This window comes from Parus major, chromosome 3 (assembly GCF_001522545.3).
Source record: "Parus major isolate Abel chromosome 3, Parus_major1.1, whole genome shotgun sequence".
NCBI lineage: Eukaryota > Metazoa > Chordata > Aves > Passeriformes > Paridae > Parus > Parus major.
The window spans coordinates 29,867,106-29,883,878 of NC_031770.1; the positions used below are offsets into that span (position 1 = coordinate 29,867,106).

Consider the following 16,773-nt stretch of genomic DNA (forward strand, 5'->3'; position numbering starts at 1 on the left):
CTTCCTTCCGCCACTTCCGCCACTTCCGCCACTTCCTTCCTTCCGCCATTTCCTCCCTCCCTCCCCGGCAGCATTATCCTTTTAACCACCTAATTATTTTTTTCTGTCCTCTCCTAAACTGACTTTCTGAAACAGATTTTTGCATCATGTCTTAAGAAGGGAATGCCATGTAGCAAATAAATTAAAAATAATTGGATTGATGTAATTGATTAATGTTCTTAAGTTGGTTATTGTAAGCCTGTAAGTCTATTACTGGCCTCAGGGTAAGAATAGAGACACCATAGTTTGAGATGGCAAAACAAGTAAAAACTTTTTTGACTGTTAGAGGTACATTCCAAAAGAAACAGTTACATTTAGAAAGGATTAAGTGGAGAAAATAAAGGGCTGGAAAATTTTAAAGGTTGCTTTGATGTTTGTTTAACTTACCAATCAAGAACTTCTTCATACATAGGTTGCTACTTTGGGACTGTGATGATCGGAGCTATAGCTACTACATTGAGGTTTCAACAAATCAGCAACAGTGGACCATGGTGGTGGATCGCACAAAAATTTCCTGCAAGTAAGTTTAGTTTTTTCCACTCACTGGCACAAATTAAGAACTGGAAGCTGAGGTTTTTGGTGGGTTTTGTGTTCACTACTTGACATAGTTACTGTGAAAAGAATGATCATTGCATAACCTGTAGATCAATGCATGACTTTCAAACTGTGAATTTTAAGAATCAGTTTCTTAAGATTGGTACTGGATCTTCAGACAATCAGTTGTATTCTTCATTCATAAAAAAGTCTGCCTACCATACCCTTGGTTTTGTGATTACTAGGAGTTAAACTGTGTTTTTCTGGAGGTCCCATGTTTATGGTGATCCCTGATGTCAAATCACCCTGCCTTGAGAAATGTAGTAGGAGAGGGAAGAGAGTATACTTGGTGTCCTAGGGTGACTTTATGATGCTTGTATTGCCAGTTGTCTGTTCTATTTATACTAGATACTATGTTGTGCGCCTTTAATACTAGTTCCAAACACAAAAGAAGAAAAAAACCCGCACAATTTGTTTTGAAAAACTACACTCACTCCTCCACATTCTTCTCCTAGATTGTGTTGTCTGCAGTACAGACAAACAGCAAAAAAAGTTCTCCTTTACTTTTAATTGAATTTTTTATCTAGCTAAAGCAAAAAAATTCCCCAAACTATAGTTTTTTCTTTTTCTTAAAATGGTTCAAATGTACTCTAAACTAAAAACAAAAAAAAACCACCAAAAACTCACACCAAAAACCCACCAAGCCTAAGACACTACATTCCAGTGACAAAAAATAATAAAAAAGTAAATAAGCCAAGCTACTCATCATAACAAAAATTTTCTAAAATTGCCATCTCTTCAAAACAACAAAAAACTTTATTTTTAATATTATTCATTTTTTTATGCTTATAAATATTTGGCTTATTAAATAAACAATTTTTTCCACTTTTCTCCAAAAATATTTTTTCCAAACCAATTAAAAAAAAGACAAACCACACTTTCTAAAAAAACTCTATTCAAAAGTTTCTTCCCAAATTTACCCTAAACCAAAACAAATACACTTGGTAAATGATTTTGCTAATCAAATGTTTTTCTCCCTTATCAAATTGCATAAACGTACTGTATGACATCTGAAAAGAGTGGGGAGAGTGATGGTAAGAACCGAACCATAATAGACTACACAGTTGCAAAAGTTTGACCTAGTCTCTGTTCAAAAGTAGTGTACCTGACTTAAGCACTGAACAATGCTTTTGAAAAGCACCCTTCCAGAGAAAAAGAGTAATCCTTAAGCAGAGATAAAGAAGAGAGAAAAACTTCCATTTTCATTTGAATACTTAAATCAGGAGAAATCAGTCATTAATACTCTCTATGTGTATACTCTCTCTTGGCTTTACTGCAGTTTCTACTGATAAAATCCATTCCTCAAGTATGGAAGAATAATTTAGTCCTGAGAGCCTTCTTAAACTATGTGATGATGGTTCTAATTCCTGGCAAAGAATGACCTAGAACACTGGTCGTGGTACTGCAAAGACAGTCTGCAAATTTTTATATTAGGTATCCAGAGGTCAGGTATGCTCAGAATTCAGTGATTGTTGATGGGATGTGGTTTCCTGATTAACCCCAGGGAAGCTCAGAATTACAAAAATCTTACATCTTTCGTTTTCCCTGAGTCAGTTTTCCATAAGATGTGCTTTCCTTCTTTGGACAAAATTCAAATCATCGGCTTATATGGGGTCAGCCCCCACCCATCTTGTAGTTGTGCCAACCAAAACAAAATTGATTTTACAAGTTCAGAGGCATTCTGAATATTCAGTTTGTCACATTAAGCAAGAGAGTAACTCAGTCCTTTGCAGCAGCACTGCTGACACACGTTTTTCTAAAGTTTGTATTTCATCTCTTAACAAACAGTGTGACTCAAATGCTTTACAATGCATTCTAGATATGTTGGTGAAGGAGAATTTGACACGCCCTTTCAGTGCCTGTAAAGGGCACGGTATTGATGAGCAGAAAATCTGGGTTCTGCCTACAGGTCTGGAGAATGATTAAATCTTTATTCGTTCTCAAAGACATCTCAGTGTAATAGATAAAACTCGCCTTTTTGTCTGCCTCCAGCAGTGGGAGCACTAAAAGGCTGAAACCACAAAAGGAAGAGAAAGATTTATCATGAATCTTTGTGCACTTCTTCCTTTTACATTTTGATATTGAAAGCCTTGTAACAGTGAAAAGGAGCACTTGCTTAAATATGCACTGTGCAGGTGAAATTCCTGATAGACTGCCCAGTTCAAATATCTTTTCACCATGTTCAAACCATGTTTTTTTTCTTTTGTTGTTATTTTCAAAGCCTTAGCCTTGAGCAAATAAAGGTACATCCCTGAAGTAAAGATAGCTGCCTTCTTTGGGTATACTTCAAAATCTAGATTCAAAACATAGGTACTCTGGAAGTTCTCAAAGCAGTGGCTGCAGGAACAATTTTCATGTGGATTAAAGAATTGCATTTTGCCTAACTTCTTGCTCTGACAGATGAGCAGTCAGCTGGCATAATGCCAGTCTTTATTCTTGAAGTTTACAGACTGTAGAGTGTCCTAGCACTGTCTGTAACTATCTGCTTTAAACAGATAAAAAGACCTGGTCATGAAGCTTCCAGAGCTCGCTGGCCATCAAATTTCAGGTGATTTCTTTGCATCTGATAGAATTTTTTTATGTTCAATTTATATCTCTTGCCTTTATGATCAGAAATACAGACTGCGGTTTTTTTCAGTCAAAGAAAGCTAAATATGTTTCATTTTATCTTCAGGTATGATTTGCAGAAATGCTGAGGTTACTTCAGCTCAAAAATTACTTGAATTGTAATGGCAGTTTGATAACTAAGTATATGTATCATATAAAAATATATAAAATAATATCTATAATATCAATATTTTTTCTCTAGTAAATATGTTAAATAAATATGTAAAATGCTATATAACTGCCAAATGCTACAAATTTTAGGACTGGTCTTTAAAGAACAGAGAACTGTAATTTCATACAGTGTGTAATTGCATACAGTACTGGAACACCAATTTTTTTACTGAAAAATACTGAAACACGGTATGATTTAAAAAACCATACTCTTAGTGCTTAAAAACAGTTGAATGTACACTGAAAAGACATCATCATTCACTGACTCGTGCTCACTTAAAATTGTTGGGTAAATTTAAATATGGTGGTAGAGACTTTTTAATGAAGACGGAAAAATTAAACCAGTCACTGCCAATATGTGAAGAACTAACTTTTTGGATTAGTTTCTGTAATTAAAAATAAAAAAAGCTCAGATTGAAAACCTGGGCATGGCATGCATGAAAACAAACAACTTGTTTTCACTTTAGATAATTTTAACAGCAACAACAAATGGAGAATATAGAGTTGGATTTTAACCAAAATTTAGAGGTGGTACAGTTTTTCTGGTTTACTGTCATAGTGTAATGGTAAAGATACTCCTGCTGGATGCAAAGGACTTCTTTTTTATCTGTCTGTCCTTCCTCTTAGCATAACATTTGTATTTTCAGTCTGCCTCTGAATGCTTTCTGTTACTGATTTACAGGCTTCCCAAGGAAAAGGAAGGAAGCACTGTGCCTGTGTTTGACTCATCATCAGGTTTAGGCAGACAGTTACAATGCCTACATTTGGTAATTTTCATTAACCAGAGTAGAGCAGACAGGGATAGAAGCACCAGTACCCTCATCTCTTTGTTCTGTCTCTGTTTTTGAATGCTGTGCTCCTCTCTCACTTGGATGAAACAAATCTTTTGCTAATGTGGTCAAATTTTGCAGGTATTTTTTATCTCTTCCAAATCCTATTTTTTTTTAATGTATATTTGACATCCCAGCCTGAAATGAACTAACACTATGTTGGTATAAAAATTGTCTTCACTTAGACTTGTGTCTTTGTTTAAGGAAAATAAGTAGGTATGTCCTTCCATGGGAGTCCTATTGCCTGCTTGACTGTAGGTACCTCTCAGAGGAACAGACAACTTTTACATGTATTCATGTCAGGCTAAAATATGAATTCTTTCTAAAAAGTATGCTCCAAATTACATCTGTTTCTCTTACAAATACTGGAGATGTGAGTGCAGTATAAGTGGTTGATAAAGTCATGAAATCCTGATGTTACACTTTCTGGCATTAGTTCTGTGTTTAATATATTGCAGTAGACTGAAGAAAAATAACTCACATGCTTTCTAGTGTAGAAAATCAAAGCGGATGTTGTTAAAACTACATGTAAAAACGTGAGAATTTCAAAGGGATCCACATTTGAAGAGACAGAATACTTCAATGAGAAAATTTTCATTATTAGTAATATTCCCTATTAATTTTCCTGTCTTCAGAGAATGTGTGGGTAAGAGTTCTTTCTGTAGATAAGACTTTTTTTCCTTCACTCTTTGCTGCCTGGCTTTCTGGCTACCTGTTCTCGCAGTGGAGTTAGACTTTTGTGGAAGTCATTCACCTGCTGCCTTGCAAGTATTCTGTGACATCTCCAAATAAATTTTGCTCAGTTGCTGGCACAAAGGGTAGGATGAACCATCTGCCAAACACAGACCTCGACAGACACCTTTGATAATCAGGAAGTGGCAAAAAAAACCTATGAGAAAAAAAATTAAATTATGTTTAAAGAGAATGTATTGGTTTTGGCAGACTACTGAAGCATGAACTTCCCCTTTAAACTATCTTTAGGTTAGTTTAGGTGCTGCTTTAGGTTGTTTTAATGGCATTTGTAATCTAGTGTTTTGTGTAAATTAATAATTCAGTGCTCAAAGGCAAGAAGTGACAGGCTACTCCTAACCTTCTCTCAGTTTTAAAAGGCTGAAGAAAAATCTGGCTGTCTGTTATCTTCACAGGGGAAGCTTGTGTACCTTCCCTAAGTGAGAACCAATTAATGCATACTGGTTGTGTAACTGACAGTTTTCACATCCTCTGTGGAGGCTATTTTTTTTTTCTTTTCCACAAAAACCTCTTTTTCTCTATGCAGTATGACAGTAATAAAAAACAGTCATGTTCCCTTAAAACATTTATAAGTGGACTTGAGCATGTTAGTGTCGAACAATACAGACTTGCACTTGTTAGGAAAATTTGCTGACAGTCTGAAAGTCAAATGAAAATCAGAAGATACCAAAGCAGTAGGAGAACCAGACCTCAGAATTAATGACACTTCTCATAAAAAAACCCCTGCAAGGACAAATACTAAGCAGGCTATTGCAGTGCTCATCAACTCAGTATCATTCTTCTAAGTTTTCTTCTTTGTAGTTATTGTGAAATGGATCTAATCCCTTGGCAGCAGGCATAGTATGTTCTGTCTAATACTACAATGGAATTTGAGAGACAGTGAATATTTTTTATAGATGGACAGTTCTAAAGCAGTTTGTACCAACTGTCTGTAATGGCTGGTTGATATTTTCTTGTGGCAGACATTACTTGATTTCCAGGAGGTTTATAACATACTGCATTATACATATATTTTTAATTGTCATTCAGAATGTTCTACTGTTATAAATGTGTAAAAGCTCCCAAACTTAATTTCACGTTTCCATTGCTTATTAAGTTTTTATTGTACAATACCTGATTTAAATTCTCAATTCTCAGTTCAGTTTCCCTCAGATTTTTTTCCTGTAGTTTATATATAAATCTAATCAATACTTTCACATGAAACAACCTTTGAGGTGTGGATGCAAGATTCATTATCAAAATGTATTAACTGTCTATGATTGATTTTTTTTAGTATAATTTTCAACTTTGAGGTTTTTGCTCTTGTCAAATGTATCACATTTCTACCTTATGACATACTATGTGCATTCCAAGTTTTCATTCACTACTGGATTTTATTTGAGGATAATTCACAGGTAAAGAACACCTAGAGAGATCTAGATCATGTGCTTAACAGTCCTAAACCACTTTTCAGATGTACAGAAAAGTGTTTTCCATGTTGTCTGAGGATTTCAAGTGAGAAAATACTTCTGCTCTAAACTATAATAGTGGTAAGCTCAAGTTGGGATTTTTTTCCTAGGTATACTTTTATGAAACCAGGTTAATATCTATCATGATATGATTATTTCTTCTGCTGTGGAGATAATATTTGAAGTGTATGAATGTCTTTCCTCATAACAGCATGTGGTACATTATGTACTTATATTTGTAGCTTCTAATATTTAACCACAAGCACAGCAGTTTTTTATTCCTGCCCTCATCTAATTCCTGCACTTCACTGTATGATCACATTTCTAGAATTCCCTTACATCAGTTTTCATTCATCATTATTCTCCTTAACGGTTTTATTAAACAAGAACTGTTTTCTTGTATAATAAAATGGCTCAGACATTTCTCAGCTGTTTCTAGCTGCCTGTATGCCTGCAACACATTTCTTCTGTTGCTTCCCATCAGTTTTGCATGCATCTGTTGTCCTGTCATACCTAGAATGAGAAAACAATATTTTTCCTAATTTCTGTGTATTCCTTAATTTTGTCTCATACCTGAGCTCCCAAGTGGCAGGGTGGAACAGGATAAAAGGAACTGCTATTGTACCTCTGATGTCAAGCAGATTTTTTGGACCATATTTTGTCCTATTTTACATGAAGTTAATTTCACAGCAAAACTCCTCTTGTACCTCTCTTCTTCTGATGAATGGAGTATATTTCAACTATGGTACATCCTGTGTATTTTGCATGAAGCAAATTTCACAGCAACTCTGTGAAATACAGATGCCTGCTCCAGGGTTGCTGAACTTACTGTAGTCACATTCATAAAATACAACATGAAATATATTCAAGCAAGATGTCTGGGAAATTGCTACACTGCTAAGCTCAATTTCAAGTCTCACTTCACAAGAATAAGCTAAGAGTTCTCATTAGTCTGTTCATTATCCCTGTAATAATGCCTACTAGAACAAGTCAGACAGATTTAAAGGGTCATTTTGTGTAATTATTGAGCTTTTAAGCCCTGCACGATAGAGGCATCAAAGTACATCTTTTTCCCTGTGTTTATATGCTCACATTTTTGAAAGATTCTAATAAGGCAAAAGAAGAAAGACTTCAGCTTCACAGTGCTGTCTTATTAAGCAGAAAGAATTAAGATTTCACAGAGAGAAACCAGAGTTTCCATTTCAGAGCACTAGGAGCCTCTCAGCAGTGTAGAATTTCTGCATCTAACATTTAATTTGCTAGCTTCTGTTTTAGGTGATTCTAGCTTCACTGAAGAATGGTCTGGCTTCTTTAAAGTTACATTTCTTAACAGCAATTCAGGATCACAAGGTTTTCAAATTGTTGATTTGTCTTTTCTATTTTTCCACTTCTACCTTCACATCCTTGTGTTTGCTTTTCAGCCACAAATATACACAGATTTTTTTCAGCAGGTCTTCAACAGAGTAACTGCAAAGTAACTTCAAAGGAGCTGCAACCTGCAGTGTCCTATTCTGCCTTAAATGTTTTTTCCCTGTACTTGTTCATTGCAGCTCTGCATGTACCATATTCATTAAAGTTTTGCCTTGCTCCTTTTTGCCCTGGAGCTGCCATGGTCTTGGCTCCTCTTCATCCATATTGCTGTGAGGAGAGTTGTGAAAAAGTAACTGACATCCATTTGGATGTTAGTTCAGTTCTGCTCAGAGAAAATAAGCAGTACTAAATAATACCCACAATATCACTACCTGTTCCTTTTAGGTATTGGGATTTTCCCCCATGCCAGCAAAGACTTGAATGTCTCTTTGGAGACCAGCAAAAATTGTTAAATTAAAAATAGATATATATATTGCTATTATCATCTAGAAAAAAATAGTTTAAGAAGAAAAGGCAATTCAGTATGTGTAAAATATTTGTAGTATAGTCTTCTATTCAAAATAAAAAAAAACAGTCATTTACTTTCAATAGTCATATTGTGGTAGTACATTGGATTGCCTTCACAGTCATAAATTCTCTCTCTTGAAGATGTCTGTGTGTGGGTGGATATACCCACATGTATGTAGATGTACCCCCACATGCACCCTCTCAGCACCTGTATAAATAAATATTACTACAAAAAAAGTTATCCAGATTGTACACGTCTCCTCTGGAACTGGCCCATTTATCTGCCTAATCTGCCTAATATCTAGAAAGGAATGCCTAATACCTGAACTGTTGTGGCTGTTGTCTCTTTACTTGGAAATTCATTATTGTTTAAGATTATAAACTAATAAATAAGAGATACCCAAATATTCATGATCTAGAATGTAAGGGTTTTTTTTTGTCTGTAGCCCTTTCTTAGAAGCAAAATCATTAAATAATACAGCAACTGTTGACATCTTATACTGTCAGGAGGCCAGTCAAGTCTTAACATGTCAAATCAATAGATTTGCCCTAATTTGGCTGTTAATTTTCAGAATCTAATTTAATCAAAACTCCGAAAAGTGCACATTTGTTTATGCTGATCAAAACAGGTATGGGCTTTAGGGTTACAAATATTTTGCATCGAGATTCATACAGTATGAAGCTATTGATTTTTCCCAGTAATATTTTTATCAGGAGAGATTATAATCATGAAACATAAAGTCAATGAATTATTATGTATTTAGGGTCATGCTTTGACGTTTTTTGCACTATGTGACATGTGGTCTATTTTTGTTAGAATAATGCTTTATCAGTTTGTTTCATATACTTAGAGATGATGCTTCCATTTTGCTCTTTGCTTTTCTATTACACTCAACTCCCACAGTAAGAATTTTTTATTTATGAATACCAGTATGTTGTGTCCACAGCCGCGGGATCAGGTCCAGAGAATCTACAGTTACAGGGAACCAGCATGGGACACCAACGAGACGGGCTTCTGCTCATGAAATGATTTATTCAGCATGGGAACAAACTCAGATCCAGAGACAGAGAGTCCCGAACAGAGGCGGGGTGATGGGTTTTGAGGGACAGAACTAGAGAGGAGTTCAGGGTCAGGGACCACTAGGAACACAGCAAGGGAGAAACGCCAGGGTCTCAAACCCTATTAGAACACCCTGGGCTTCCACCTCACGAGGTGGCTGGGGCAACTCTTCCCAGGCTCACAGGGCCCAGCCCCCAAAGCAGAAGTTCAGAATTCACACTAGCTGGGCTTTACAGCCACGCCTCTCACTTTAACAACGCTTATCTGAAACTAAATCTTCGCCTCCCTGAGGCACCTCACACCAGTACAGAACATCGTCATATTACCTAATTTAATTCCATTCTTTTTCTTCTATACCTGTAAACTAATTTTTCTTTCTTAATGGATTTCATATATTTCATGTACATATTTATAAAATCATTCTAACTTTTTCCTGATACCTTGGTTGCTATGCAAACAAGTTTTTCCTGACTTTGTTTTGTACTCTTTCATCATGAGTCATGTTTTCTTTTTAAAGTTGTATTTGTGAAATTTTACCCAGTTTTTTGTCTGTAAGTTTTGAAGGCAGAGAATTCCCAACTAAATAGTAAAATTCAGTTTAACAGACTAATCTGAGGAATTTTCATTTTTTCTGTTCAAAAATCAACAGACAAAAACTTGTATTTGTTACTTTTGTCTGTCTTGGTTCACTCTCATGTCTAAAATTACTGCAGTCATAAAATCAGGTTCAGGGTTTTTAGTGGGTGAGTTTCAGTCTGAAGTCACAAGGCTTTCCTTTCTAACATTGAGGTTAATAGATAATTCATCGTGGTAGTAGAAAGGGTAAGAGTTTTCCTCCCTTCCATTACCAAACCTCACTATGCTTGTATTGCTTTTAGGAGGAGGCACATGCTGATTTACTTTTTTCACTTTTATTCTTCTTAGAGGCTGGGGTTCAATTTACTGCATTCCTTGGAGGTTTGACATATCAATTAGATATTACTGACAGTAATAGAAGAGTGGTTGCTGTAAATGTGAAGTTTTTATGAGTGGGCCATGAAATTACACCCAGGGGAATGAAGAGACAGGTGTAATATATAGTGTTAGTGTACACACTACAAAGAAACTGATTAATAGGAAGCATGTTTCTGCCTCATGTCTCTAAAAGAGTTGTTTATATATTTGTTTTTAATCAACTTTTCCAATGATATGAAAAGTTATATAGTAAACTAGTCATAGTTGTAGATTTATGGGGACAAGAAGTCTTCAAAGTTGGAAGTATCCCATTAATTGTAATCTTGGGTATGTTATTGAATTGGATGGCTTTTCATATCTTTGCTACCAGTGTGAACATCAGGAGCAATAATTATTGTTAATAAGTAAGCACAAAAAACCCAGTTCAACCTCTGGGATTATGCAGACTTGTCACGTGCAGGTGTGCTCTGATGTACACAAAAGAAAGATGAACTCTCAAGTGATTCCAGTTCATAGCCTTCATCTACTCTCAGCTTCCTCTGCCACTGACAATCTCCAAGGATCTGTGTGTACATACTACATGCACAGTTCTTACTACAACATAGATATTTGGCTTCTGGCATTCTGCCAGTTCCCAGCAAATTGATAATAATTTAATTTTATGTAAAATTTTAAAATATAAACTATATTTCAGGGAGTACAGAAAGGGGACCTATTGAAACTGGAAAAAAAGTGTAAGCAGGCTAAATTATATGAGCTTATGTAAAAACGCTAGCAGTTGCCTACATTGGTATGTTGAAATATTTGAAAATTGATTGCTGCATTTAGATAAAAAGGTAATCATCACATTCGATTTTCCCATTGTTCAATTTGACTGTATTTTAATGTTTTCTTCTTCTAATTCTTTTTCTAAAAAACGTAAAATGTCAGCACTGAGGCTTTGAAAGCAGGTGTTACTATATGGAGTCGTTCAAGTGGGAAGTTTTATAAAGATGTCAGAAAGCCAGTGTAGACTTCATGAAGTCTATTTTAGGACAGAATATTTTTCTAGTAGGTCTGTTTTGTCAAGCCCACATTTTGTTTCTGCAGCAAATCCTGTGCAATACAATATTTATAGCAGTTTAATAAAGGATTCTCATAGAGGACAGATATTTGGATTGGTGCAAGGGACCAAATCATAGAAATTATCCTATAAATAGCTACAAATTTAGTTCATATGCATTCAGAATTATGAAATCCTTATGGGAAGTATTTTTACAATAAAAACTTCTGAGGGAAATTTTCCCAAAAGGCGTTAATGCTTAGGTTTTTACTTGTCAATATAGAAAGCTATTATTTAGCAAACACTGCAACAGGTGACTTAGTATTTATTATTATTCTCATATTTATTCTAGACTCTTGTAATATTTATATGAGCCATTTTTATTACCTCTGTTAGTACTTAAAGTCCTTTTTGGCTGTTTGGTGGTTTTTTGCCAAGATGCATAATTAGGTGAGTTTTGCTCTCCATCTCCAAGACCAACAAATAAAAAGTTGTTACTTCCAACTTGTACCTTCCTTGCATCTTTAGGAGTCTCATGTTTGATAGGCCTTCTTTTGAGGAAGTGCTGTCATGGTCACAGCATGGGATGGAAACTCAGTTTTAGATAAGGTAGACTAGTGGTAGAATTTATCTTAATTTACTTCAGTTTATAAACCAAAACATTGATAACCTTTGATTCCTAAAAATATTTTCTTTCTTGTGCTTTGTCTTCCCCCCTCAGTAGCTTGGGAGGCTGGATGGCAAGGGGTTGGCCAAGCCAGCTACTCAATCTGACATTTTTATATGTCTGTTTTTCTGAATTCCTATGTTAAATTACAGCTGTAACAGGAGAAGGGAGTATTACTTCATTGTTTAGTACTGTTATGGTGGAAAACATGGGTTTTATAGGCAATTTATAAGGTAGCTATAGACCTTTTTATAGCAAAGAGTATCTGTATAACAATTACTTTTATAGCATTTATGGTGTATGTGCTTCTGTGTTTGTTTTATCGGTACTCCACAAGAGAGGCTAGCATTAACAAAGCAGGGGGTGCAACATCACACAGAGCATACTGTGGTACTCCAATCTCAGTAAGCTTGCTTATCTGTGCACAGTTTTTTTTATTTGGCAGCATCACATGCTGGTTACAATCTACCTTTTTCCTATCAGTACAGCCATCAGACTAATATCTAGAAAAAGGATGCAATTTTTCTTTCATTGTCTTGTTACCTACTTTTACAAATTCCATTAAAAAATAAATTGCCACAGTTGAAAAATACGACATCCAAATAAGCTATGAAGTGTTTCATCACTCATTGTAGAATAAGGCATACGTAGACAAATATTAAAAAGTAAAATGGAGTTTACATTTGCTTCCCAGTCTGCTTTGCTTTTATATTCATCGAGTGAGGAACAGAAAAATGCAAGATTTATGCCTTCTTGGAAAATGAGGAGACATGATGTTGTCAGGAAGAGTAATCCACAAACAGCAAAGGTTTATGCCAAAAAAGGAGACAGAGGAGTCCTTTTACTTTATTCAAATAAAGGGAGAGGCCATGGGGCATTCCCCTGGGATCTTTCAGACTTTTGGAGGATGAAGCCTCCTTTTTATCCTAATTTTCTGATTGCATTTCCCTCTCTTTTTCCCCATTGACCGAGGTACCTGAGAGGTACATACTTCCCAGAATGCCTGATTCCTAAGATTCCCCTCTAACATATAAACCTCCCTCTTAAGTTTTAATTCTTATGGAATTTATGGTGTTTCCCCACTGTCTCTTTTTATCTTTCAATATCAAATTTCATTTATCAGCAAACATACAGTTTGTTTGTAAAGGCAAATATCTTTTTTCCACTCATCATTCAGTGGAATCCTTCCCACTGTTTCTTTTATCTCTCAGTGCTGGTTTATTTACCAGCAGACCCACAGCTTGTTTGTAAAGACAAATCCATCATTCCTCTCAATGTGCACATTGAAAATGTACGTGCTTAGCCTGAAGCAAGCCTTGATATGAATATGATATGGTTATTACAGCTTGATGAATGTTAGTTACGTGTAACAGCTTTCTCTTTTGTCTGACATCTTTGGCCTGAACTGAGTTTCAGCTCTGATCAGTGCTGCTTTGGTAAGCCCAGTGTGGTAGAATTCTGTAGTGCCACTGGATCATTAGAAAACCTGAAAAAAAAATATTGCTGGGGGTTGGGTTTCTTTCTTTTGTACTTACGAAATTTTTTTTGCCCATAAGTTGATAGGAAGCTAACTATTGAGTACTTATGGGTGCTTAAGAAAAACAGAGGAGTGGCCAAACTCAGGAGATGGGGGAGGGCATACTTGGAGATTTGGACAGGGAAAAAAAAAAAAAAGATAAGGGCTGAGCAGCTGCTAGGGCTCTCGCTTTGGGTTTCGGAGGAGGACGGGCGAGCTGTTGCGTACTGTGAAAAGAATTCACTGTCACCGCCGGAGCCCAGTCGTGTACTGCCTCGTCCTTTCTGTGGTACTGCTCCGAGCTTTTGCTGAACTGTAGCCCCGCCACCCTCCTGCCTGCCGAGACCTCCCGTGGTTCCAGCTACAGCTCCAGAGCTTCTGATACATCTGATACACCCTGGGATTTTTGCTCATTCCTGCCGGCCCAGCTTGCTGTTTCCGTAAGTCCTGCTGGAACACCGGGATCGACTGCCCCAGTGGGGTTTGTGCAGCAAAGCCTCTCCCATCCTTTTCCCCGTCCTGGCCAAGCCACCATTACCGCGTGCTCCCCGCGCCCCAGGAGAATCACTGCACCTGCCTTGTCCCTGGGAGCACCAGCGCCCCTGCTGGCCCGAAACTGCACTGAGAGGAAAGTGCCTGCAGCCGAGAAGTGGGTTGCTGGTTCTGTTAATGCCGTAGTTGTTGTTTATATTATTATACATTCTAGTAAAGAACTGTTATTCCTGTCCCCGTATATTTTCCTGAGAGCCAGTTAACTTCAAAATTATAATAATTTGTAGGGGGTGGTTTACATTTTTTCATTTCAAAGGATGTTTCTGCCTTCCTTAGCAGACACCCATCTTTCAAACCAAGACAAATATAAACTTCCACTTCTTTATTAATTTGTTTTTTTATAGAAGAGAAGGAAATAATGAGGAAGAATCACTATTTATGTCCTTTATGTGTAATAAATGTTTAGAAAGATAGCAGGTTTTCCTAGAAATAACTAGGAAAATATTCCAAAATATGCTGAAAAAAACCGATTATATTTTATAGGAGGTGAATTGCTATTTTGGAGCTATAGTTTAAGGAATAGCAAGACATTATTTTAATTCACCTGGACATCAGAATTTCTTGCATTCTTCTTGCAATAGCCTAATAAGGAAAAAGACAAGAAAAAATATTAAAGTGGGGTGGATTTTAGTGGTCTTTTTCCTTCCTATGCATGGAGTATGGTGAAGAGATTGTGAGGTGCACAAAGCCATCAGGTTTTCAGCTGTTGCCATTTGAGAGGTGAAAATTCTTGGGCCAAGAGTCTGTTTATATGTTTAAACAGAGAAAGTGATTTTCATTGCAAGGAGCTCTGAGGGAGGCAGAGTCAGAGAATAAGAGAGCAAAAGATAATTACCTAAATTATGTTCAGGCTATTATAGAAGACGAATATAGTTAAAATGTAATTAAATATGACAGCCTCACAGGATGCAAGCATGGCTTTGGAATGCTAATCATCAATTACTGTGTCTCCTTAGGGGAGTCAGGCAGAACAAGAGAGTTAGAAGTCGTGTGGCTGAGGTGAGATGTAGAGTGTTAAACGTTTGTATGACTGTAACAAGGCTAATTTCTTTTTTAAAATGGAGCTGCTAGTCAAACAACTTGTAGTGCTGCATTTCAGCTTGAGGATCCTGGTATAAATCTGAGTAGGCTGCTTGTCCCAGGTCTTCTCTTTGAGATGGAAACCTCATCTTGATGCAGTGATTATTTCTGTTGTGAAAGCAATGACCAGAAATGCTGAAGACTGAGCCAGCTAATCTAAAACAAATCAACCAGCAAGACAGGTGTCAAAGCATAAAAAATATCACTGCCTGAATATTTAATAAAGCTAAGTCCTGAAAAAAATATTTGTTATAGGGCCATTAATAAGGTGTATAGAGACATAAAAAGTCCAAAAGACAGCAATGTCATTTTATGAGAGAAGTAAATTCTGACAGCTTCTTTATGACTGGGTCCTAGGTAAAGACAGTAAAAGTATTGCCAACCGTTTGAAAGATTTGTTTGTTTGGCATATGGGGAGTAAAGGTGAAGAAATGCCATCTGTAACACAAGACTATCTAATCCCAGACTAAAAATGGAGTGCTTTTGATCTGGTTTAATGCTGCTGTTCCTGGTATAGAGTGACTTACATGTGAATCAATGTGAGAGCAATGTATAAAGTTTGGAGCAAATTTTTGTAAAGAGCATCAAAAGTAATTTTGAGAATTGAAAGAGAAGTTTGTGTGAGGAAAGTGTAAAGTAAGCACATATGTATGCATGGCAGGACTAGATAAATTACATGATTACAAAACAATTTGCAAAATAGAATTTCTGCAGAGAAACTGAAATTATTAAAATAGTGCCAGCAGAGATAACTAGTAGTAAAAAAAGAAGGTTAAAAAAGAAATGTGAGGATTACCTATGATGTCTTTAATTGAGGAATACCACTGAAAAATTGTTATGGCTCTATACACTAATAGAATTCTAAGTGAATTTGTTATATCAGCAAAAAATACAAAAAAGAGGTCAGATGCGCCTTGATAATGGTCTGTCAGTAATCTCTTTTCTCATAGGGGTATAGTTCCATGCATAAATTATATCTTTGCTGCATAATTATATTTATACTGTAGAGGTATTGTCTTGCATATATCGACATTTTCAAATATACTGTTGCAGTCAAATCCATGTGTCTTTCTAGTGAAAATTTTCATTGCTTATTTAAAAAATTATTCTTTCCAAATCCATTTGGCTTGTTTTCTATTTTGTTTTTCTCCTTCTTTCTAAGAAAATAAAATGAGACACCTAATTTTCTCATTATGCAATCAAGTATTAATTCTCTAGTGGCAATATTCTTGATTTTTAATAACTCTTCTACAAATTGTCTGTATTTTTGACTTTCATTTTCCAATGAGAAATGAATAAAATTTATACATACCTGTTATAAATGAGTAGCCAAATTGATTAATAAAAAAATAATTTATTAAAACAATACAATTGCGAAAAGCAACCATAAGCAAAAATCAGTTTGGCGCTGTGCCGGGCAAACAGCCCCGGGTGAGACAGGCAGGGGCTTTCTAGCACTGCTTTACCATGCTTCACAAACTGCAACAGTCCTAAGGCGCTTTTTATATGTTTTCAGGTTTTCTGGGGGTCTCTTTGAATGCACTTCTTGCAGGCAAATATTCATGCTGTTTTGGGTGTATATGTT

At 36.1% G+C, this 16,773-nt stretch overlaps 1 protein-coding gene across 14 annotated transcripts in view; it reads left to right on the plus strand.

The window, feature by feature from the left end:
- The window catches only part of BTBD9 (BTB domain containing 9), a 130,619-nt gene that overhangs the window by 92,358 nt on the left and 21,488 nt on the right, over nt 1-16,773 (plus strand). For all 14 annotated transcript variants that reach the window (XR_001520264.3, XR_001520262.3, XR_001520267.3 and 11 more), the window contains exon 10: nt 452-559. Coding sequence is in view for 2 of the 14 variants with exons in the window: in XM_015621059.3 (XP_015476545.1) it covers nt 452-559 (108 nt within the window). In the remaining 12 variants the exon portion in view is untranslated. The remainder of the gene's footprint in view (nt 1-451; nt 560-16,773) is intronic.